The 23,651-nt window shown below is 51.6% G+C and overlaps 1 protein-coding gene across 1 annotated transcript in view; it reads right to left on the bottom strand.

Annotated features, from left to right (window-relative positions):
• The window catches only part of LOC137331586 (GRB10-interacting GYF protein 2-like), a 156,479-nt gene that overhangs the window by 17,022 nt on the left and 115,806 nt on the right, over nt 1-23,651 (bottom strand). Inside the window, exons 24-28 of the mRNA XM_067995474.1 lie at nt 23,334-23,516; nt 15,753-15,869; nt 13,417-13,625; nt 11,359-11,513; nt 10,075-10,265 (exon numbers count right to left, since the gene is read on the bottom strand). Of these exons, the coding sequence (XP_067851575.1) occupies nt 10,075-10,265; nt 11,359-11,513; nt 13,417-13,625; nt 15,753-15,869; nt 23,334-23,516 (855 nt within the window). The remainder of the gene's footprint in view (nt 1-10,074; nt 10,266-11,358; nt 11,514-13,416; nt 13,626-15,752; nt 15,870-23,333; nt 23,517-23,651) is intronic.

Genomic DNA, 23,651 nt, shown 5'->3' with positions numbered 1-23,651 from the left:
AATAACCTTTTTTGATTTCTTAGATTTTTCCCCCTTTGAGTGTGTCTAATTTGGAATTTTTGTACATTTTTTCTATTTCAACAAGTTCACTAAATATTTTATCAACATTCCCCTTCTGTTGAAGCCCAGCATTCTTTTTCTCCCCTTTCTGCAGAAATCAACAAGTGGAAAATTACAGGATTAATGGTACTGCAAAATATTGCTTTTTAAAAAAAAATCAACTATTGCCAAAATAAATCACATTATGCTGACTGCTGTGAACAGGGGGAAGGAGACACTTCTGACCAAAACTATTTAAACTCGTGAAATTATGCTTGTAATTAGAGTGTGGTATTGTGTTAATTTTGCAATCAACTTTTATTTTGCTTTATACGCAATAAAATCCTGTGAGAAGTTGCTATGAAGAAAATTTAATTTTAAAATGACTGAAATTCAAGTAACTTCAACTAAAAGTATTAAAGAAAGAACTTGCATTTATACAGCGCCTTTCATGACATCAGAATGTCCCAAAGCTCTTAACAGCCAATGAAGTACTTTTGAAGTGAAGTCACAGTTGTAATATAGGAAATGCGGTAGCCAATTTGCATACAGCAAGGTTCCAAAAACAACAATGTGATAATGACCAGATCATCTGTTTTTTTTAAGTGGTGTTGATTGAGTGATAAATATTGGCCAGGACACCAGGAAGAACTCCTCTGCTTTTCTTCAAAATAGTGCTATGAGATCTTTTATGTCTATCAAGGAGAGCAGATTTAACGCCTCATCCAAAAGACGGCACCTCTGACAGTGCAGCACTCCCTCAGTACTGCACTGGAGTGTCAGTCTAGATTTTTGTGCTCAAGTCTCTGCAATGGAACTTGAACCCACAACCTTTTGACTCAAGAGGTGAGAGTGCTACCACTGAGCCTTGGCTGACATCTTACGTCTATTCTTATGCGGTATCCTAGTCGATTTTTAAATGTTTGTAATATAGCTCATTCATATTGTTGTGTCAGATAACAACAACTGGCATTCATAGTGCCTTTAACATAGAAAAACACCCCAAAGCACTTCTCAGAAGCATAATCAAAAAATGGATGTTGAGCCAAAGGAGGAGGTATTAGGGTGACCAAAAGCTTGGTCAAAGAAGTAGTTTTAAGACAGGTCTTGAAAGGAGAGGGAGGTAGAGGCAAAGGGGATTCTAGAGTGTGGGACCTAGGTGACTGAAGGCACGGTGAAGACCGATGGTGGAGGGTAAGGGAGGAAGAGATGCACAACACATCATAGTCAGTAGAACAGAGTGTACACAGGAATTGGGGTGGGGAAAGAGTTGTAAGGCTGGATGAGATTAAGGAGGAGCAAAGCCACGTAGGGATTTAAACACAACAATCAGAATTTTAAATTTAAGGTGTTTGGGAAACAGGAGCCAGGATTGGTCAACGACAGGGGTGCTGGTGAAAAGGACTTTGTGTAGGATAGGATATGGGCAGTAGAGTTAGGGATGAGTTGAAGTTTACAGAGGGTGAAGACTGGGAGGCTGGTCAAGACAGCTTTGGAATTATTGAGTCTGGAGGTGGCAAAGGCAGCGATAAAAGTTTCAGTGGCAAATGAGATGAAACAGAGATGGAGGCACGCGATGTTACTGAGGTGGAAGTACGTGATCTTTGTGATGGGGTCAGAAGCTCAGGTTGGGATTGAATAGAATGCCGAGGTTGTGAACAGACTGGTTATGCCAGAGACAGTAAGTGGGGAGCAGATGGAATCGTTTGCAACGGTATGGAGTTTGTGGCAGGGCATAAAGATAATGGCTCACTCTTCCCAATGTTTAGCTGCAGCTCATCCAAGACTGGATATTGGATAAGCAGCATGATAGCACAGAGGCAGTGGAGGTGTAGAGAGAGGTGGTGAAGAGGTACAGCTTGGTGTCATTAGCGTAAATGTGGAAGATGATCCTAGGTCTGCAGTTGGTGTCACCAAGAGACAATATGTAGTTGAGGAAGAGAAGGAAGCCAAGAATAGATCCTTAGCGTGTGGACTGGAAGATGCCATTGCTGGAGACGCTCTGGCTATGATCGGATGAGATAAGAGTGGAACCAAGTGAGGGCAGTCCCACTGAGCTGGACAACGGAGGAGAGGTGCTGAAGGGGGATTGTGAGGTCGACCATGTGAAAGGTTGAAGGAGGTATAACGCCGTCAAAGAAAATGTCAGTTGTAAGATACGGGAGGGTGGGCAGAGCTCGCGTACACGCGAGAGCGCGCGAGGGGGGGCAGAGAGAGCGCGCGAGGGGGGCAGAGAGAGCGCGCGAGGGGGCAGAGAGAGCGCGCGAGGGGGGCAGAGAGAGCGCGCGAGGGGGGCAGAGAGAGCGCGCGAGGGGGGCAGAGAGAGCGCGCGAGGGGGGCAGAGAGAGCGCGCGAGGGGGGCAGAGAGAGCGCGCGAGGGGGGCAGAGAGAGCGCGCGAGGGGGGCAGAGAGAGCGCGCGAGGGGGGCAGAGAGAGCGCGCGAGGGGGGCAGAGAGAGCGCGCGAGGGGGGCAGAGAGAGCGCGCGAGGGGGGCAGAGAGAGCGCGCGAGGGGGGCAGAGAGAGCGCGCGAGGGGGCAGAGAGAGCGCGCGAGGGGGGCAGAGAGAGCGCGCGAGGGGGGCAGAGAGAGCGCGCGAGGGGGGCAGAGAGAGCGCGCGAGGGGGGCAGAGAGAGCGCGCGAGGGGGGCAGAGAGAGCGCGCGAGGGGGCAGAGAGAGCGCGCGAGGGGGGCAGAGAGAGCGCGCGAGGGGGGCAGAGAGAGCGCGCGAGGGGGGCAGAGAGAGCGCGCGAGGGGGGCAGAGAGAGCGCGCGAGGGGGGCAGAGAGAGCGCGCGAGGGGGGCAGAGAGAGCGCGCGAGGGGGGCAGAGAGAGCGCGCGAGGGGGGCAGAGAGAGCGCGCGAGGGGGGCAGAGAGAGCGCGCGAGGGGGGCAGAGAGAGCGCGCGAGGGGGGCAGAGAGAGCGCGCGAGGGGGGCAGAGAGAGCGCGCGAGGGGGCAGAGAGAGCGCGCGAGGGGGGCAGAGAGAGCGCGCGAGGGGGGCAGAGAGAGCGCGCGAGGGGGGCAGAGAGAGCGCGCGAGGGGGCAGAGAGAGCGCGCGAGGGGGGCAGAGAGAGCGCGCGAGGGGGGCAGAGAGAGCGCGCGAGGGGGGCAGAGAGAGCGCGCGAGGGGGGCAGAGAGAGCGCGCGAGGGGGGCAGAGAGAGCGCGCGAGGGGGGCAGAGAGAGCGCGCGAGGGGGCAGAGAGAGCGCGCGAGGGGGGCAGAGAGAGCGCGCGAGGGGGGCAGAGAGAGCGCGCGAGGGGGGCAGAGAGAGCGCGCGAGGGGGGCAGAGAGAGCGCGCGAGGGGGGCAGAGAGAGCGCGCGAGGGGGGCAGAGAGAGCGCGCGAGGGGGGCAGAGAGAGCGCGCGAGGGGGGCAGAGAGAGCGCGCGAGGGGGCAGAGAGAGCGCGCGAGGGGGGCAGAGAGAGCGCGCGAGGGGGGCAGAGAGAGCGCGCGAGGGGGGCAGAGAGAGCGCGCGAGGGGGGCAGAGAGAGCGCGCGAGGGGGGCAGAGAGAGCGCGCGAGGGGGGCAGAGAGAGCGCGCGAGGGGGGCAGAGAGAGCGCGCGAGGGGGGCAGAGAGAGCGCGCGAGGGGGGCAGAGAGAGCGCGCGAGGGGGGCAGAGAGAGCGCGCGAGGGGGGCAGAGAGAGCGCGCGAGGGGGGCAGAGAGAGCGCGCGAGGGGGGCAGAGAGAGCGCGCGAGGGGGGCAGAGAGAGCGCGCGAGGGGGGCAGAGAGAGCGCGCGAGGGGGGCAGAGAGAGCGCGCGAGGGGGGCAGAGAGAGCGCGCGAGGGGGGCAGAGAGAGCGCGCGAGGGGGGCAGAGAGAGCGCGCGAGGGGGGCAGAGAGAGCGCGCGAGGGGGGCAGAGAGAGCGCGCGAGGGGGGCAGAGAGAGCGCGCGAGGGGGGCAGAGAGAGCGCGCGAGGGGGGCAGAGAGAGCGCGCGAGGGGGGCAGAGAGAGCGCGCGAGGGGGGCAGAGAGAGCGCGCGAGGGGGGCAGAGAGAGCGCGCGAGGGGGGCAGAGAGAGCGCGCGAGGGGGGCAGAGAGAGCGCGCGAGGGGGGCAGAGAGAGCGCGCGAGGGGGGCAGAGAGAGCGCGCGAGGGGGGCAGAGAGAGCGCGCGAGGGGGGCAGAGAGAGCGCGCGAGGGGGGCAGAGAGAGCGCGCGAGGGGGGCAGAGAGAGCGCGCGAGGGGGGCAGAGAGAGCGCGCGAGGGGGGCAGAGAGAGCGCGCGAGGGGGGCAGAGAGAGCGCGCGAGGGGGGCAGAGAGAGCGCGCGAGGGGGGCAGAGAGAGCGCGCGAGGGGGGCAGAGAGAGCGCGCGAGGGGGGCAGAGAGAGCGCGCGAGGGGGGCAGAGAGAGCGCGCGAGGGGGGCAGAGAGAGCGCGCGAGGGGGGCAGAGAGAGCGCGCGAGGGGGGCAGAGAGAGCGCGCGAGGGGGCAGAGAGAGCGCGCGAGGGGGGCAGAGAGAGCGCGCGAGGGGGGCAGAGAGAGCGCGCGAGGGGGGCAGAGAGAGCGCGCGAGGGGGGCAGAGAGAGCGCGCGAGGGGGGCAGAGAGAGCGCGCGAGGGGGGCAGAGAGAGCGCGCGAGGGGGGCAGAGAGAGCGCGCGAGGGGGGCAGAGAGAGCGCGCGAGGGGGGCAGAGAGAGCGCGCGAGGGGGGCAGAGAGAGCGCGCGAGGGGGGCAGAGAGAGCGCGCGAGGGGGGCAGAGAGAGCGCGCGAGGGGGGCAGAGAGAGCGCGCGAGGGGGGCAGAGAGAGCGCGCGAGGGGGGCAGAGAGAGCGCGCGAGGGGGGCAGAGAGAGCGCGCGAGGGGGGCAGAGAGAGCGCGCGAGGGGGGCAGAGAGAGCGCGCGAGGGGGGCAGAGAGAGCGCGCGAGGGGGGCAGAGAGAGCGCGCGAGGGGGGCAGAGAGAGCGCGCGAGGGGGGCAGAGAGAGCGCGCGAGGGGGGCAGAGAGAGCGCGCGAGGGGGGCAGAGAGAGCGCGCGAGGGGGGCAGAGAGAGCGCGCGAGGGGGGCAGAGAGAGCGCGCGAGGGGGGCAGAGAGAGCGCGCGAGGGGGGCAGAGAGAGCGCGCGAGGGGGGCAGAGAGAGCGCGCGAGGGGGGCAGAGAGAGCGCGCGAGGGGGGCAGAGAGAGCGCGCGAGGGGGGCAGAGAGAGCGCGCGAGGGGGGCAGAGAGAGCGCGCGAGGGGGGCAGAGAGAGCGCGCGAGGGGGGCAGAGAGAGCGCGCGAGGGGGGCAGAGAGAGCGCGCGAGGGGGGCAGAGAGAGCGCGCGAGGGGGGCAGAGAGAGCGCGCGAGGGGGGCAGAGAGAGCGCGCGAGGGGGGCAGAGAGAGCGCGCGAGGGGGCAGAGAGAGCGCGCGAGGGGGGCAGAGAGAGCGCGCGAGGGGGGCAGAGAGAGCGCGCGAGGGGGGCAGAGAGAGCGCGCGAGGGGGGCAGAGAGAGCGCGCGAGGGGGGCAGAGAGAGCGCGCGAGGGGGGCAGAGAGAGCGCGCGAGGGGGGCAGAGAGAGCGCGCGAGGGGGGCAGAGAGAGCGCGCGAGGGGGGCAGAGAGAGCGCGCGAGGGGGGCAGAGAGAGCGCGCGAGGGGGGCAGAGAGAGCGCGCGAGGGGGGCAGAGAGAGCGCGCGAGGGGGGCAGAGAGAGCGCGCGAGGGGGGCAGAGAGAGCGCGCGAGGGGGGCAGAGAGAGCGCGCGAGGGGGGCAGAGAGAGCGCGCGAGGGGGGCAGAGAGAGCGCGCGAGGGGGGCAGAGAGAGCGCGCGAGGGGGGCAGAGAGAGCGCGCGAGGGGGGCAGAGAGAGCGCGCGAGGGGGGCAGAGAGAGCGCGCGAGGGGGGCAGAGAGAGCGCGCGAGGGGGGCAGAGAGAGCGCGCGAGGGGGGCAGAGAGAGCGCGCGAGGGGGGCAGAGAGAGCGCGCGAGGGGGGCAGAGAGAGCGCGCGAGGGGGGCAGAGAGAGCGCGCGAGGGGGGCAGAGAGAGCGCGCGAGGGGGGCAGAGAGAGCGCGCGAGGGGGGCAGAGAGAGCGCGCGAGGGGGGCAGAGAGAGCGCGCGAGGGGGGCAGAGAGAGCGCGCGAGGGGGGCAGAGAGAGCGCGCGAGGGGGGCAGAGAGAGCGCGCGAGGGGGGCAGAGAGAGCGCGCGAGGGGGGCAGAGAGAGCGCGCGAGGGGGGCAGAGAGAGCGCGCGAGGGGGGCAGAGAGAGCGCGCGAGGGGGGCAGAGAGAGCGCGCGAGGGGGGCAGAGAGAGCGCGCGAGGGGGGCAGAGAGAGCGCGCGAGGGGGGCAGAGAGAGCGCGCGAGGGGGGCAGAGAGAGCGCGCGAGGGGGGCAGAGAGAGCGCGCGAGGGGGGCAGAGAGAGCGCGCGAGGGGGGCAGAGAGAGCGCGCGAGGGGGGCAGAGAGAGCGCGCGAGGGGGGCAGAGAGAGCGCGCGAGGGGGGCAGAGAGAGCGCGCGAGGGGGGCAGAGAGAGCGCGCGAGGGGGGCAGAGAGAGCGCGCGAGGGGGGCAGAGAGAGCGCGCGAGGGGGGCAGAGAGAGCGCGCGAGGGGGGCAGAGAGAGCGCGCGAGGGGGGCAGAGAGAGCGCGCGAGGGGGGCAGAGAGAGCGCGCGAGGGGGGCAGAGAGAGCGCGCGAGGGGGGCAGAGAGAGCGCGCGAGGGGGGCAGAGAGAGCGCGCGAGGGGGGCAGAGAGAGCGCGCGAGGGGGGCAGAGAGAGCGCGCGAGGGGGGCAGAGAGAGCGCGCGAGGGGGGCAGAGAGAGCGCGCGAGGGGGGCAGAGAGAGCGCGCGAGGGGGGCAGAGAGAGCGCGCGAGGGGGGCAGAGAGAGCGCGCGAGGGGGGCAGAGAGAGCGCGCGAGGGGGGCAGAGAGAGCGCGCGAGGGGGGCAGAGAGAGCGCGCGAGGGGGGCAGAGAGAGCGCGCGAGGGGGGCAGAGAGAGCGCGCGAGGGGGGCAGAGAGAGCGCGCGAGGGGGGCAGAGAGAGCGCGCGAGGGGGGCAGAGAGAGCGCGCGAGGGGGGCAGAGAGAGCGCGCGAGGGGGGCAGAGAGAGCGCGCGAGGGGGGCAGAGAGAGCGCGCGAGGGGGGCAGAGAGAGCGCGCGAGGGGGGCAGAGAGAGCGCGCGAGGGGGGCAGAGAGAGCGCGCGAGGGGGGCAGAGAGAGCGCGCGAGGGGGGCAGAGAGAGCGCGCGAGGGGGGCAGAGAGAGCGCGCGAGGGGGGCAGAGAGAGCGCGCGAGGGGGGCAGAGAGAGCGCGCGAGGGGGGCAGAGAGAGAGCGCGAGGGGGGCAGAGAGAGAGCGCGAGGGGGGCAGAGAGAGAGCGCGAGGGGGGCAGAGAGAGAGCGCGAGGGGGGCAGAGAGAGAGCGCGAGGGGGGCAGAGAGAGAGCGCGAGGGGGGCAGAGAGAGAGCGCGAGGGGGGCAGAGAGAGAGCGCGAGGGGGGCAGAGAGAGAGCGCGAGGGGGGCAGAGAGAGAGCGCGAGGGGGGCAGAGAGAGAGCGCGAGGGGGGCAGAGAGAGAGCGCGAGGGGGGCAGAGAGAGAGCGCGAGGGGGGCAGAGAGAGAGCGCGAGGGGGGCAGAGAGAGAGCGCGAGGGGGGCAGAGAGAGAGCGCGAGGGGGGCAGAGAGAGAGCGCGAGGGGGGCAGAGAGAGAGCGCGAGGGGGGCAGAGAGAGAGCGCGAGGGGGGCAGAGAGAGAGCGCGAGGGGGGCGAGAGAGAGCGCGAGGGGGGCGAGAGAGAGCGCGAGGGGGGCGAGAGAGAGCGCGAGGGGGGCGAGAGAGAGCGCGAGGGGGGCGAGAGAGAGCGCGAGGGGGGCGAGAGAGAGCGCGAGGGGGGCGAGAGAGAGCGCGAGGGGGGCGAGAGAGAGCGCGAGGGGGGCGAGAGAGAGCGCGAGGGGGGCGAGAGAGAGCGCGAGGGGGGCGAGAGAGAGCGCGAGGGGGGCGAGAGAGAGCGCGAGGGGGGCGAGAGAGAGCGCGAGGGGGGCGAGAGAGAGCGCGAGGGGGGCGAGAGAGAGCGCGAGGGTGGCGAGAGAGCGCGCGAGGGGGGCGAGAGAGAGAGCGCGAGGGGGGCGAGAGAGAGCGCGAGGGGGGCGAGAGAGAGCGCGAGGGGGCGAGAGAGAGCGCGAGGGGCGAGAGAGAGCGCGAGGGGCGAGAGAGAGCGCGAGGGGCGAGAGAGAGCGCGAGGGCGAGAGAGAGCGAGAGGGGCGAGAGAGAGAGAGAGGGGCGAGAGAGAGAGGGGCGAGAGAGAGAGAGAGGGGCGAGAGAGAGAGAGAGGGGCGAGAGAGAGAGAGAGGGGCGAGAGAGAGAGAGAGGGGCGAGAGAGAGAGAGAGGGGCGAGAGAGAGAGAGAGGGGCGAGAGAGAGACAGAGGGGCGAGAGAGAGACAGAGGGGCGAGAGAGAGACAGAGGGGCGAGAGAGAGACAGAGGGGCGAGAGAGAGACAGAGGGGCGAGAGAGAGACAGAGGGGCGAGAGAGAGACAGAGGGGCGAGAGAGAGACAGAGGGGCGAGAGAGAGACAGAGCGGCGAGAGAGAGACAGAGCGGCGAGAGAGAGACAGAGCGGCGAGAGAGAGACAGAGCGGCGAGAGAGAGACAGAGGGGCGAGAGAGAGACAGAGGGGCGAGAGAGAGACAGAGGGGCGAGAGAGAGACAGAGGGGCGAGAGAGAGACAGAGGGGCGAGAGAGAGACAGAGGGGCGAGAGAGAGACAGAGGGGCGAGAGAGAGACAGAGGGGCGAGAGAGAGACAGAGGGGCGAGAGAGAGACAGAGGGGCGAGAGAGAGACAGAGGGGCGAGAGAGAGACAGAGGGGCGAGAGAGAGACAGAGGGGCGAGAGAGAGACAGAGGGGCGAGAGAGAGACAGAGGGGCGAGAGAGAGACAGAGGGGCGAGAGAGAGACAGAGGGGCGAGAGAGAGACAGAGGGGCGAGAGAGAGACAGAGGGGCGAGAGAGAGACAGAGGGGCGAGAGAGAGACAGAGGGGCGAGAGAGAGACAGAGGGGCGAGAGAGAGACAGAGGGGCGAGAGAGAGACAGAGGGGCGAGAGAGAGACAGAGGGGCGAGAGAGAGACAGAGGGGCGAGAGAGAGACAGAGGGGCGAGAGAGAGACAGAGGGGCGAGAGAGAGACAGAGGGGCGAGAGAGAGACAGAGGGGCGAGAGAGAGACAGAGGGGCGAGAGAGAGACAGAGGGGCGAGAGAGAGACAGAGGGGCGAGAGAGAGACAGAGGGGCGAGAGAGAGACAGAGGGGCGAGAGAGAGACAGAGGGGCGAGAGAGAGACAGAGGGGCGAGAGAGAGACAGAGGGGCGAGAGAGAGACAGAGGGGCGAGAGAGAGACAGAGGGGCGAGAGAGAGACAGAGGGGCGAGAGAGAGACAGAGGGGCGAGAGAGAGAGAGGGGCGAGAGAGAGACAGAGGGGCGAGAGAGAGACAGAGGGGCGAGAGAGAGACAGAGGGGCGAGAGAGAGACAGAGGGGCGAGAGAGAGACAGAGGGGCGAGAGAGAGACAGAGGGGCGAGAGAGAGACAGAGGGGCGAGAGAGAGACAGAGGGGCGAGAGAGAGAGCGACACGGAGGGGAGAGAGAGAGAATAATAATAAAGAAAATCAGAGGCAAATAAACAGATGGTCTCTATCTTGGCGACAAAGAAGTCCGTGAGCTGATAGCACTTGTTGGTGAGGGTGTTTAAGGAGATTATCATTGCTCTCCAGGGTAATCCTGGAATAGCGGGCTGTTTTGGCAGCGGATAATGAAGCTTGGTAACGCTTGATTGCGTCCAGCCAGATCTGGTTCATGGATGGCTGTGCCAGTTGTTCAACAGATACACACAAGTCTGGTTGGACTTGAGGGAGTGAAGATGGGGTCCATACCAGGGGCAACAACCAGACTGGGAGACAGTATAGATACTTAAAAAAGAAACTTAATAGAATCATGCAACGTATAATTAAAATCTAATTTCAGCTTCACGAGCACAATGTAATGCTCTGTTCAACTAACAACCAGCTAGCTTGGTAAGGCGGTAAGTAATTAGGTGACTGATTAACTGTCAATGTATAGGTACAATAACCCATACTATTTTATTTGTAATATTTCATACACCAACCTGCTGTTGCTGTAGTTGCTGCTGTTGCTGTTGGCGTTGCTGACTGGCTTTTTGTTTGGCACGTCGGTCTAGAAACTGCTTCGCAAATTCCTTTGTTTCTGGGGTGTCACCAAGGTAAGCTCGGACATAGTCATGAACTTCATAGGCAGAGTCAACTTCTTTCAAAAATGAGACGAATGTAGGGACTACAGAAGGATAAACATAAGTTGATATTTAGAGAAAGTTGGATGCATTTCTGTATAAATACTGCAACATTAGCTGCGTCATACTTGAAATCCTAAATGGACCTGTATTCTTTATCTTGATCCCTATTTTATTTTTGGCAGTGAAGGAGGATATATATTATTTTAAGTAAACTTTAGGATCAACATATTCAACATTCATTTCTTCAACGATACTCTAGAAATTTATTCAGCAGTAAACTTATTTTTATGCATGTAAAAAAAAGTCTTAAACATGGCACATAGCCACAGACTTCTATCTTTGGATTGTGAAAACAGAGCAATAGTATCTAGATTGGAAAATCGTCAGAGCTAAGGGAATAAGAATTAGATTAACGGTCAGAAACTGTAAAGCAAATAATCCATCAATCTGAGCTTTCAGTATAAATGCATTATATTATAAGAAAGATTAACAAAAATAAGTGAGTTATACTTATCAAATTCATACCTAACTCAAAGGATGCAGGCTTGTTGGAGATTATAGGACTGCCCCAGAAAGTGGTTTATCCTGGTAGTCACTCTCTCCATGTATCATATTTAGGCCATGCATACAATTACTTTTTGACTTACGAAGTGTTTATAAGGGAAGAATGTAATTTTAATTGATAGCTTTACCACAGTCGCTTGTGGCTTTTGTGCACAGTATTTGAGGTCCTTTGACTTGGTTCAGCTGTGGATATGATCGATAAATAAAGCATGGTGCAGTACACAGAGATGGACTAAAGTGTTCTAGAGTTACTCGAGTCAGTACACAGGAGGATGAAGTGAAAATAGATCCTGAAAAAATGCTAGATGGTTGCCACGTTGAAGTAACGGGCTTGCAAATACTGGTAGTGTTCTTGTCCATTTGGACAATATTAGCACTCAACTCCTCCATAGAGAGAAGAGAAGTTACCTTTAGAAGGTACTTCTTCCACCCAGCTATCATTAAACCCTTTGCGAAACTAGATTGCTTATAAGTCGGTGTACTACTGATGGCATGTTTGTGCACTTTTAAAAAGATGTTTAAAGTTGAGGGGGGGGGGGGCAAAAGTTAACTGTGCAAACTGGTTCTTACCATCTAAGTTGTTAGCTGTATTGAGAACATGCAACATTTGTTCACACCACAAGGTAAATCCATCCTGTGTCTTGTTCACACCCTGAAACAACTTCATAAGCTTTTCTTCCTCTTCAGCCTTCTTATTTGGTTTGTTCTGAACTCCACGTGACTTTCTGAAATAGCAGCAAATTGTTTTGTATTAAATCTTGTGCAAAGAAATAATCAGGGTTTTGGTTTTTATAAAAAATTAAATAGACCAGACTTTAAACATACGTGCTGTGAATTTCCTCGGGGTTTTCTCGACTGGCTGCCATAATACTGATGGAAGATTGGAAACACCATTTACGTGGTGCGTTTGGTGTTTACGTGCAAGTTATGGCGGCCTGAGGGAATTACCGGCAACAGAGTCTGGCAGGGTGATTTAAAAAGTGAAACTTTGTTGGTGCAGGGGAGGGGGTGGGTGCGTGGCAGCAAGTCATACTGGAAACTTCAGATACCTTTCTAAGTATGAAATGTTAAGCTCCCATAAGCAACAGCATGACAATGTAGAAAAGCAGTACAACAGCCCATTCTGAAAGAAACTTAACTGGACCAGCCATAGAAATACTGTGGCTGCAAGTGTAGGTCAGAGGCTGGGTATTCTGCGGCAAGTGACTCACCTCCTGACTCCCCAATGCCTTTCCACCATCTACAAGGCACAAGTCAGGAGTGTGATGGAATACCCTCCACTTGCCTGGATGAGTGCAGCTCCAACAACACTCAAGAAGCTCGACACCATCCAGGATAAAGCAGCCCGCTTGATTGGCACCCCATCCACCACCCTAAACATTCACTCCCTTCACCACCGGTGCACTGTGGCTGCAGTGTGTACCATCCACAGGATGCACTGCAGCAACTCGCCAAGGCTTCTTCGACAGCACCTTCCAAACCCGCGACCTCTACCACCTAGAAGGACAAAAGCAGCAGGTACATGGAAACAATACCACCTGCACGTTCCCCTCCAAGTGACACCATCCCGACTTGGAAATATATCGCCGTTCCTTCATCGTCGCTGGGTCAAAATCCTGGAACTCCCTTCCTAACAGCACTGTGGGAGTACCTTCACCACACGGACTGCAGCGGTTCAAGGCGGCGGCTCACCACCACCTTCTCAAGGGCAATTAGGGATGGGCAATAAATGCCGGCCTCGCCAGCGATGCCCACATCCCATGAACGAATATAAAAAAAAGGTCACGCACACTATGCAAAATAAGTGTAAATGTAGCACAGAAAGACAGATCCTATTTACTTACCCAAGAGCGCCATTACTGCTAACTCTAGCTTAAGTGCTCTGACCCAGATTTGTACTCCACATTGACTAAAGTTGATTAGGCGGGATCATTGTTGTTCATCAATGGTTTAATAGATAAGCAAGCTTGATAACTAACTGCCTTAACATTAAACCACTGCTCCACAGTCAACTACGTTGATCACAGTCATCTATAATATAAACACCACACTTTGATATAGGTTGAACAAGCCACCATGAAAAGTACATTTTAAATAACTCGTGGGTCAACACACATTTGGTTTAAAAAAAATAGTAATGTCCAGAGCCCATGTTTTGATTTTTGGCAGAGGTTTATAAAGTCAGAAGCAACAAGTGTGAATAGCACAAGAAAAAGCACTTACGGGAGTCTTCTACAAACTGTGCAAAAGGTCTCTACTGGACTCTTATTAAAGGTTTCTTAGAAGCAAACATCCCTTGGATTTGGATAAACTATTAGGGTGTGCGGAATATTATTGTTGTTGAATGACTGCCAATATTAAACTAAAAGCAAAACCTGCCTCAAAGATTACCCGTCTTCAGTGACCCCTAATGTCAGTCCAACGGGCAGTTATTTCCCTACACGAAACTTGGCAAATTGCTCGTTTAAATCAGATTTTTACACAAGATATAGTGGATTTTATACTGTTTTGAAAGCAATTCTACTTGGTGAAAGTTAATTTTTTTTCAGAATATAAATCATGTTACAGTACAATAACATCAATTTTACTAGCAATTATTTTTGAAATTCAAAAAATTGTTTCTCTTACCCAGGGTTGGAATTGTTCTTGTTACTTTTAGAGGCATGGTTTCGTGCCGGAGGCCCCACTTCTTTCACAGCCTCATCCCAGAAGCCCACATTTGTGTTCTTGTTATCTGGAGCACCCCAGACGCTGCTTATGTCTGTTCCCCACTGGTTGGTAGGACTGGTGTTTACTGAGCCCCATACAGAAGTAGTGCTAACTGGTAAACTGGAATGCTAAATAAAACAAGCACAAGACATCAAATAATGTTTTTTTTTAAAAAAATGAAATAGCTTTAAAAAATTGTACTGCAAAACACTACACAAGTTGAATCGCTGGTGCAGTTTGCTGCCTGTTCTCTTATCTCATTAAAGTTCCCATTTTAATTGACGTGCAGTGTTACGAAGTTTACATTAATCCAATTGACTTTTATAGCCTACCAGTTTGTTTAAACTAAAAAAATGAGCATGGTTCATAAAATCACAACTCTTTATACACACACACACGATAACGGTGCCTAAGTGTCATACAATGTCACGCTAAAGCAAGAGACCTGTTTCCACAAGTCTGGTGCAAGTGTCACCTCGTTTTCCATGCCACACTCAACATGACTGCTTTTTTAAAGACTTGTCTTTCAGTCTCATAGTTATATCAGGCTGGCAGAGACCACAATACAAACTGGAGGGCAAATGCATACATGCATTAACTAATCATTGAAGATACAGCATTACCATCTTATCATAGGCCAGAATAATTGCTGCTGCTAAATCTGATTACTTTTTACACGTTACCAGTTTCAGGGTCCATTTGGGGAAGGGAGTGGCAGATCAACCCTCTTCTCTCCCCCCCACCCCTCAACTATGAGGAATTTTGAGGCCATGGAGGCAGGAGGGCTTTACCCCTTCCAACCAACCAGAGGAATTTTGGGCTTGGAGGTAAGAGGGGCGTTTCATTACAGCACAACCCCTCCCCACGGAGAGCAATTCCGAAACCTCAAGGTGAAGAATTATGGGATGGGATGGAGGGAAGATTTATTAGACCAACTCCGTTCCCGCCCCACCCAAATTGGTGGAATTATGGTGCATGGTAGGTAGAAACCATTAGTCCCATCCCCATCAAACTCAGAGGAATTACAGATCCTCTACTTTAATTCTTCCATGGTATAAAGCCTCCTCACCCTTCTTTAGAGAGGAGATAAGTCTTAGGCTTGGCGAGAGTACTTGCAGTCATCCCTCACTGGCAGTGTGGGGGACAAGCAATACATATATTAATTCATTCTATGAGCATCTATTATATTATGTAATATATGTGCCACATACTTTTTCTCCCTTCATTTCGGGTATGAAAATGGTTCACAGCAGCAGTTCACGATGAGCTGGTTCTACAAGTGAAGGTGGTACTGGCAATGAGCAATGGACATTTGATGTTGGAGGTGCAAGACTTACAGAAAAGTAATCTGTACATCCTGATGCATGAACATACAGTTTACAACAATGCTTTTCAAAAAATGGGAGATGAAGCATTTTGTATACATTGTGGTGCAATAACTTTTTAAATTGTTGAAAGCAAGCTAACTTAATATTGCATCACAAGCATCAAATATGATTTTGCAATAGACGCTTAAAATGGTGTTACCAATCATGCTATAATGCGTTTACACACACACAAACCGAAAGGAAACACTGAATGCAATGGAAAGTAAGTTTAGCAAGAAGAGCCTAATCTGCACTAATGATTTAGTGCAGTCCTACAGTTTCTACCCCAGAGAGTATCAGTCACCCTTTTCAGTGTAATTGCTTTAAATGAGCTCTTGTTCTTTCATGTAGTCTACAATGAATAGATCTCAGTGGTTTTTTTGGGGAAATTCTTTTCACTGCACTAGATTTGAGATGATACACATTGAAGGTGGTGATTTGCACAAAAGGTAACTTGAGAAAAGTTAATTGCAATTTAATTGACCATGCTTAGACTAGGCTGCGGCCGATTTTAACATTGGCATCAAAACATTCAAATCTACATGTTTTTTTTTTCCATTTTTTAAAGAGATAAATATTAACAGGATGAAAATTGGGAGTTGAACTGTGAAAACATTACTGTAATGCAAATTATTCCTTTGAATCATTTATCAAAACAAGAGAGCCTGAATAATGGAAGGAACATAAGCTGCAATAATTTTATTAGGATTTTTCTGTAACACTTTAGCACCTGAATTGCATTAGAACCAAGAGAATCCCTCAGATCCATACTCTACATAATATTACAAAACTGAGTCAATTTGGTGGAAGGAATTGCATGTTGGGGCAGAAGGGCAATTACTCTCCTTAGAACTGCTTCTACCCAGCTATTCGTCTCACAAAACCTACCTGGTTCCTCTCTGCTCCGACTCTCTTGGTTGATGATTCCTCTCTTTTCATTGCTGTGGTGTTCTTAAATGATGACTCCTCATGGCTGCCAGACAGGTTAAGCTTCACTGCTGCTGACTTTTATTTTTGGGGTCGGGGTCGGGGGGGGGGGGGTATTGTGGGGAAAGAGGCGAAAGACACATCATCAGAAAGACATACAAGGCAATACTTTATTTTAAACAATTAAGCTTAACAGTCATGATTCAAATTGAATACAACAAGCTGGGTAAAAACAGTGGGATAGAATTTCCATGGCATGCTCCCAATGTCCTGCTGTAACTTCAGCGGAAACCCTAAATAAACAACGCAAATAGCCACATACAGCGTTTCCACCTAATTTATAGCACGTGATCGGAGAATCCTATCCCCTCTCCCGGAGATTCTAGGTATTTTAAATGAATTAGTACTAGGCACATCTTATGTACTGCACTTAACAGGAACCAAGAGCTAAACTTAAAAACACAGATTTTCACTTTTTCCAATTGTGTGTTTGGGGAGGGGAAGAGGGGAAATGATCAGAATTATTTCACTTGTAAGAAAGGCATATATAAAATTCACTTATCACAGACTTGAGTTAGATTGGAAACTATGGTACAGGCTTTTATCATCTTTCATCCTTCCCATGCTTCATTGCAGAAGCCTTATTGGGAGCAGTTACAACTCCAGGAAAATAATGAAAGTGCGCTTGACTGTTGAAGATATCAAATTTAGTGAGGAAAATTTAGATTAGTCTAGGTGATATACCTTTGCATAAATCACTGGCTTTCCTTTTGAAACCCAGGAGCCTGCCAAGAAACTGAATTTTAATTTTCTATTGTCACAAGTTCTCTCTCCATCACAGAATTCAACAGAGACATACACTTGACCAGCTTTTGAAATAGACTGTTTTATGATAATTGTATCTAGGATAGGAGAGTCATAGGAGTGCAACAAAATTTAAGCAAGAAAAACTCAAAAACATAGTGGGTGCACAAATGGTGCAGAAACATAGAATTTTACAGCCCAGAAAGAGACCATCTACTTAGTCCCATTTCCTTGTCCTTTTAAATTTTTCTTTATCAAATGTCTATCTACATACTTTTTAAAAGCAATCATAGAATCATAGAATCATAGAAGTTACAACATGGAAACAGGCCCTTCGGCCCAACATGTCCATGTCGCCCAGTTTATACCACTAAGCTAGTCCCAATTGCCTGCACTTGGCCCATATCCCTCGATACCCATCTTCCCCATGTAACTGTCCAAATGCTTTTTAAAAGACAAAATTGTACCCGCCTCTACTACTGCCTCTGGCAGCTCGTTCCAGACACTCACCACCCTTTGAGTGAAAAAATTGCCCCTCTGGATCCTTTTGTATCTCTCCCCTCTCACCTTAAATCTGTGCCCCCTCGTTATAGACTCCCCTACCTTTGGGAAAAGATTTTGACTATCGACCTTATCTATGCCCCTCATTATTTTATAGACTTCTAGAAGATCACCCCTTAACCTCCTACTCTCCAGGGAATAAAGTCCCAGTCTGTCTAACCTCTCCCTGTAAGTCAAACCATCAAGTCCCGGTAGCATCCTAGTAAATCTTTTCTGCACTCTTTCTAGTTTAATAATATCCTTTCTATAATAGGGTGACCAGAACTGTACACAGTACTCCAAGTGTGGCCTCACCAATGCCCTGTACAACTTCAACAAGACATCCCAACTCCTGCATTCAATGTTCTGACCAATGAAACCAAGCATGCTGAATGCCTTCTTCACCACCCTATCCACCTGTGACTCCACTTTCAAGGAGCTATGAATCTGTACTCCTAGATCTCTTTGTTCTATAACTCTCCCCAACGCCCTACCATTAACGGAGTAGGTCCTGGCCCGATTCGATCTACCAAAATGCATCACCTCACATTTATCTAAATTAAACTCCATCTGCCATTCATCGGCCCACTGGCCCAATTTATCAAGATCCCGTTGCAATCCTAGATAACCTTCTTCACTGTCCACAATGCCACCAATCTTGGTGTCATCTGCAAACTTACTAACCATGCCTCCTAAATTCTCATCCAAATCATTAATATAAATAACAAATAACAGCGGACCCAGCACCGATCCCTGAGGCACACCGCTGGACACAGGCATCCAGTTTGAAAAACAACCCTCGACAACCACCCTCTGTCTTCTGTCGTCAAGCCAATTTTGTATCCAATTGGCTACCTCACCTTGGATCCCATGAGATTTAACCTTATGTAACAACCTACCATGCGGTACCTTGTCAAATGCTTTGCTGAAGTCCATGTAGACCACGTCTACTGCACAGCCCTCATCTATCTTCTTGGTTACCCCTTCAAAAAACTCAATCAAATTCGTGAGACATGATTTTCCTCTCACAAAACCATGCTGACTGTTCCTAATTAGTCCCTGCCTCTCCAAATGCCTGTAGATCCTGTCCCTCAGAATACCCTCTAACAACTTACCCACTACAGATGTCAGGCTCACTGGTCTGTAGTTCCCAGGCTTTTCCCTGCCGCCCTTCTTAAACAAAGGCACAACATTTGCTACCCTCCAATCTTCAGGCACCTCACCTGTAGCGGTGGATGATTCAAATATCTCTGCTAGGGGACCCGCAATTTCCTCCCTAACCTCCCATAACGTCCTGGGATACATTTCATCAGGTCCCGGAGATTTATCTACCTTGATGCGCGTTAAGACTTCCAGCACCTCCCTCTCTGTAATATGTACACTCCTCAAGACATCACTATTTATTTCCCCAAGTTCCCTAACATCCATGCCTTTCTCAACCGTAAATACCGATGTGAAATATTCATTCAGGATCTCACCCATCTCTTGTGGTTCCGCACTTAGATGACCTTGTTGATCCTTAAGAGGCCCTACTCTCTCCCTAGTTACCCTTTTGCCCTTTATGTATTTGTAGAAGCTCTTTGGATTCACCTTTGCCTGATCTGCCAAAGCAATCTCATATCCCCTTTTTGCCCTCCTGATTTCTCTCTTAACTCTACTCCGGCAATCTCTATACTCTTCAAGGGATCCACTTGATCCCAGCTGCCTATGCATGTCATATGCCTCCTTCTTATTTTTGACTAGTGCCTCAATCTCCCGAGTCATCCAAGGTTCCCTACTTCTACCAGCCTTGCCCTTCACTTTATAAGGAATGTGCTTACCCTGAACCCTGGTTAACACACTTTTGAAAGCCTCCCACTTACCAGACGTCCCTTTGCCTGCCAACAGACTCTCCCAATCAACTTCTGAAAGTTCCTGTCTAATACCATCAAAATTGGCCTTTCCCCAATTTAGAATTTTAACTTTTGGGCCAGACCTATCCTTCTCCATAGCTATCTTAAAACTAATGGAATTATGATCACTGGTCCCAAAGTGATCCCTCACTAACACTTCTGTCACCTGCCCTTCCTTATTTCCCAAGAGGAGGTCAAGTTTTGCCCCCTCTCGAGTCGGGCCATCCACATACTGAATGAGAAATTCCTCCTGAATACACTCATCAAATTTCTCTCCATCCAAGCCCCTAATGCTATGGCTGTCCCAGTCAATGTTGGGAAAGTTAAAGTCCCCTACTATTACCACCCTATTTTTCTTGCAGCTGTCTGTAATCTCCTTACATATTTGCTCCTCAATTTCCCGTTGACTATTTGGGGGTCTGTAGTACAATCCTATCAAAGTGATCTCTCCCTTCTTATTTTTCAGTTCTACCCATATGGACTCAGTGGGCGAACCCTCGGATATATCCCCTCTCACTACTGCCGTGATGTTCTCCCTAATCAAGAACGCAACTCCCCCTCCTCTCTTACCTCCTGCTCTATCTTTCCTATAGCATCTGTACCCTGGAACATTGAGCTGCCAGTCCTGCCCCTCCCTTAGCCATGTTTCAGTAATAGCTATAACATCCCAGTCCCATGTACCCATCCATGCCCTGAGTTCATCTGCCTTGCCCATCAGACTTCTTGCATTGAAATAAATGCAGTTTAATCTAGACTTCCCTTGGTCTTTGCCCTGCTTTCTCAGACCATCTGTCCGGTCATGTTCTGTACACTCTCCCTTACTGCCTTTTGTTTCTGTCACCACTTTATTTCCCACTGACTTCCTGCATCGGTTCCCATCCCCCTGCCACATTAGTTTAAACCCTCCCCAACAGCACTGGCAAACACTCCCCCTAGGACATTGGTTCCAGTCCTGCCCAGATGCAGACCGTCCAATTTGTACTGGTCCCACCTCCCCCAGAACCGGTTCCAATGGCCCAGGAATTTGAATCCCTCCAGCTTGCACCATCTCTCAAGCCACGTATTCATCTGAGCTATCCTGTCATTCCTACTCTGACTAACCCGTGGCACTGGTAGCAATCCTGAGATTACTACCTTTGAGGTCCTACTCTTTAGTTTAACTCCTAACTCCCTAAATTCAGCTTGTAGGACCTCATCCTGTTTTTTACCTATATCGTTGGTGCCTATATGCACCACGACAACTGGCTGTTCACCCTCCCCCTCCATGGATTTGGATTCCATTACTGTTGCCGGTAGAGTATTCCGTGTTCTAAAACCCTCTGCATTTAATAAAAAAAGTTAACCTCTTCTTTTATTCTTTAGATTACAGACCCCTAACAATTACATTTACTTGGGCAAATTATGGAGCAAGGCATAGCTTCACAATGAGAAAAGAACTAATGGAAGTAGCCATGGGTGGAATGCTGTACTTTAGGAGTGTCGCACAATCTGTATACAAAATTGAATGTCTTAAAAGAAGAATATTTCTGTGTTTCACCCCTCACATCGGATGACAGAATACATTCTCAAGTATAAGAACATATGAAATAGGAGCAGGAGTAGGCCAACCGGCCCCTCGAGCCTGCTCTGCTATTCAACTAGATCATGGCTGATCATCTAACTCAATGCCATTTTCCTGCACCATCCTCATATCTCTTGATGCCTGTAATATCTAGAAATCTATCGATCTCTGTTTTGAATGTACTCAATGACTGAGCCTCCACAGCCCTCTGGGATAGAGAATTCCAAAGAATCACCACCCTCTGAGTGAAGAAATTTCTCCTCATCTCAGTCCTAAATGGCCTACCCTTTATTCTAAGAGTTATTCTGTGACCCCTGGTTCTAGATTCCCCAGCCAGGAGAAACATCCTCCTTGCTTCTGCCCTGTCGAGCCCTGCAAGAATTTTATATGTTTCAATGAGATCACCTCTCATTCTTCTAAACTCTAGAGGATACAGGCCTAGTCTAATCAATCTCTCCGCATATGACAATCCCGCCATCCCAGGAATCAATCTGGTGAACATTCGTTGCACTCCCTCTATGGCAAGTATATCATTTCTTAGGTAAGGAGACCAAAATTGTACACAATACTCCAGGTGGGGTCTTACCAAGGCCCTATATAATTGCAGTAAGACATCTTTACTTCTATTGTAATAAAGGCCAAAGTACCATTTGCCTTCCTAATTGCTTGCTGCACCTGCATGTTAGCTTTCAGTGATGTTCAAAGGGACACCCAGGTCCCTTTGAACATCAACATTTCCCAATCTCTTACCATTAAAAAAATACTCTGCATTTCTGTTTTTCTTACCAAAGTGGATAACTTCACATTTTTCCAAATTATATTTCATCTGCCATGTTCTTGCCCACTCACTTAGCCTGTCTATATCCCCTTGAAGCCTCTTTGCATCCTCCTCACAACTCACATTCCCACCTAGTTTTGTGTCATCAGCAAACTTGGAAATATTACATTTGGTCCCCTCATCCAAATCATTGATATAGATTGTGACTAGCTGGGGCCCAAGCACCGGTCCCTGCGCTACCCCACTAGTCACAGTCTGCCAAACTGAAAAAGACCCGTTTATTCCGACTCTCCGTTTTCTGTCTGTTAACCAATTCTCAATCCATGCCAGTATATTACCCCCAATTCCAAGTGCTCTAACGTTGTTCACCAACCTCCTGTGTGGGACCTTATCGAAAGCCTTCTGAAAATCCAAATACACCACATCCACTGGTTCCCCCATATCTATTCTACTAGTTACATCCTCAAAGAACTCCAATAGGTTTGTCAAACATGATTTCCCTTTCATAAATCCATATTGACTCTGCCAAATCCTTTATTATTTTCTAAGTGACCTGTTATCACATCCTTTATAATAGATTCTAGCATTTTCCCTACTACTGATGTCAGGCCAACAGGTCTGTAAGTTCCCTGTTTTCTCTCTCCCTCCTTTCTTAAATAGTAGGGTTATATTTGCTACCCTCCAATCTGCAGGAACCATTCCAGAATCTATAGAATTTTGGAAGATGACAACCAATACATCCACTATCTCTATAGCCACCTCTTTCAAAACCCTGGGATGTAGATCATTAGGTCCTTGGGATTTATTGAATTTCAGTCCCATTAATTTCTCTAGTACTGTTTTTTTACTAATACTAAGTACTAATGTATTTTCTCATTAAGGGAATCCTGGTACCCATAGGTCCCATTATAAATCATTTGGTCATTTGTTTTGCATCTGGTGGCACAGTGGCAATGATTTACAGGAATTACATGCTGTGGTATGGAGTGACAGGATATGGATTTACACCAACATCCCTGAATATCAACTGTGCCACAGTGGGGAAGTGCTAAGCAAGAGCCAGGCATTTCCACATGGGGAGAAACAAAGTCACCAGAAGCTACATTCACACACTGGTTTCATACTAGTGGAAGGCGGCTATCCTCCTAGACGACCAGGAATGGTGTCTGCTGGAGGGGAAGAAATCCTTTTAAAGGTGACAATGTCATGCACACAAAAAAGCAAGTTAGCTTAGGACAGTGGGTATGTTGGAACATACTTGTTACTATTTGTAACATTCCAATATATTTGCTGGCCATCAGCTCTTGATATAGTGAAATTCATGTTGCAGACTCTGAGTCCTACTGCATATTGCTGCATTGGTATATACTGCAGAACTACTTAAAGTCATTGCCAAAAATTTTGACAACAAAGAAAAAATATTCAGGCTGATGATCTCTGCAAAAAGAGCAAATTTTATTTGACTGAGATGATAATCAACTCTACATTATAGAAGTACAGTATGTAGCTAATGATTAAGATTGATTTTTTTTCATAATTTATTTATTCTAGATCAGCAAAAGTTTAAAGTTAGCAGTCCAGAAGACTTTTACTACTTTGTAGGTTCAGCAGATGTAAAGAATGGTGCCAGCGAATACTGTTATAAACGCACAGTGAGGCCGTTTCAATCAAGCTAGAAATACTGCATACAGTGTTGTTTGATAGTTCTGACTTATTTTTCATTTCTAGTGAAGACAGGAGGATAATTCGATGAAGGCAACTCAGTTTTTTTGAAACTTCGTTACATTGCTTTTGAAGTATTAAACCCTCCTACCTTTGGCTGTGAGTTGGACAAGACTAAAATTTGAAATTTTTTTTTTACTTTATTCTAATCAGACATTCAGTTGAAGTTAAAAAAAAGTTAGCTTGCAACAGTTAGCATTAAAAAAAAATGCATAACGGACCAATTATGTTTTTAGATCACTTACAGCTCTCGTCTGTGTCCTGTTCTGCTGCTGTTTCTGCATTTGCCTGAATTCCTCTTGCTGGATCTCCAAAAGTGATTTGGTAGTGACCGAAGCTTTGGGAATATTGCCCCACCCTGTCAGTTTCTGCTGCTGGTTTTGCTGTTGTTGCAAGACTTTCATCAATTCCTGCTGCTGCCGTCGTTGCTATTGGCAAAGAAAAACACATGGCTAAAAGATAGCTAAAATATTTAAAAGTATAAACACAAACTTGTGTTCATCTGGAAGCAGATAAGAGTGTTGCTGAATGAATTATTTTTCCGCTGGGTATCCAAAGGTCAA

The sequence above is a fragment of the Heptranchias perlo genome, chromosome 13 (assembly GCF_035084215.1).
Source record: "Heptranchias perlo isolate sHepPer1 chromosome 13, sHepPer1.hap1, whole genome shotgun sequence".
In the NCBI taxonomy this organism is placed as follows: Eukaryota; Metazoa; Chordata; class Chondrichthyes; order Hexanchiformes; family Hexanchidae; genus Heptranchias; species Heptranchias perlo.
This window is presented reverse-complemented; position numbering and strand designations above follow the sequence as displayed.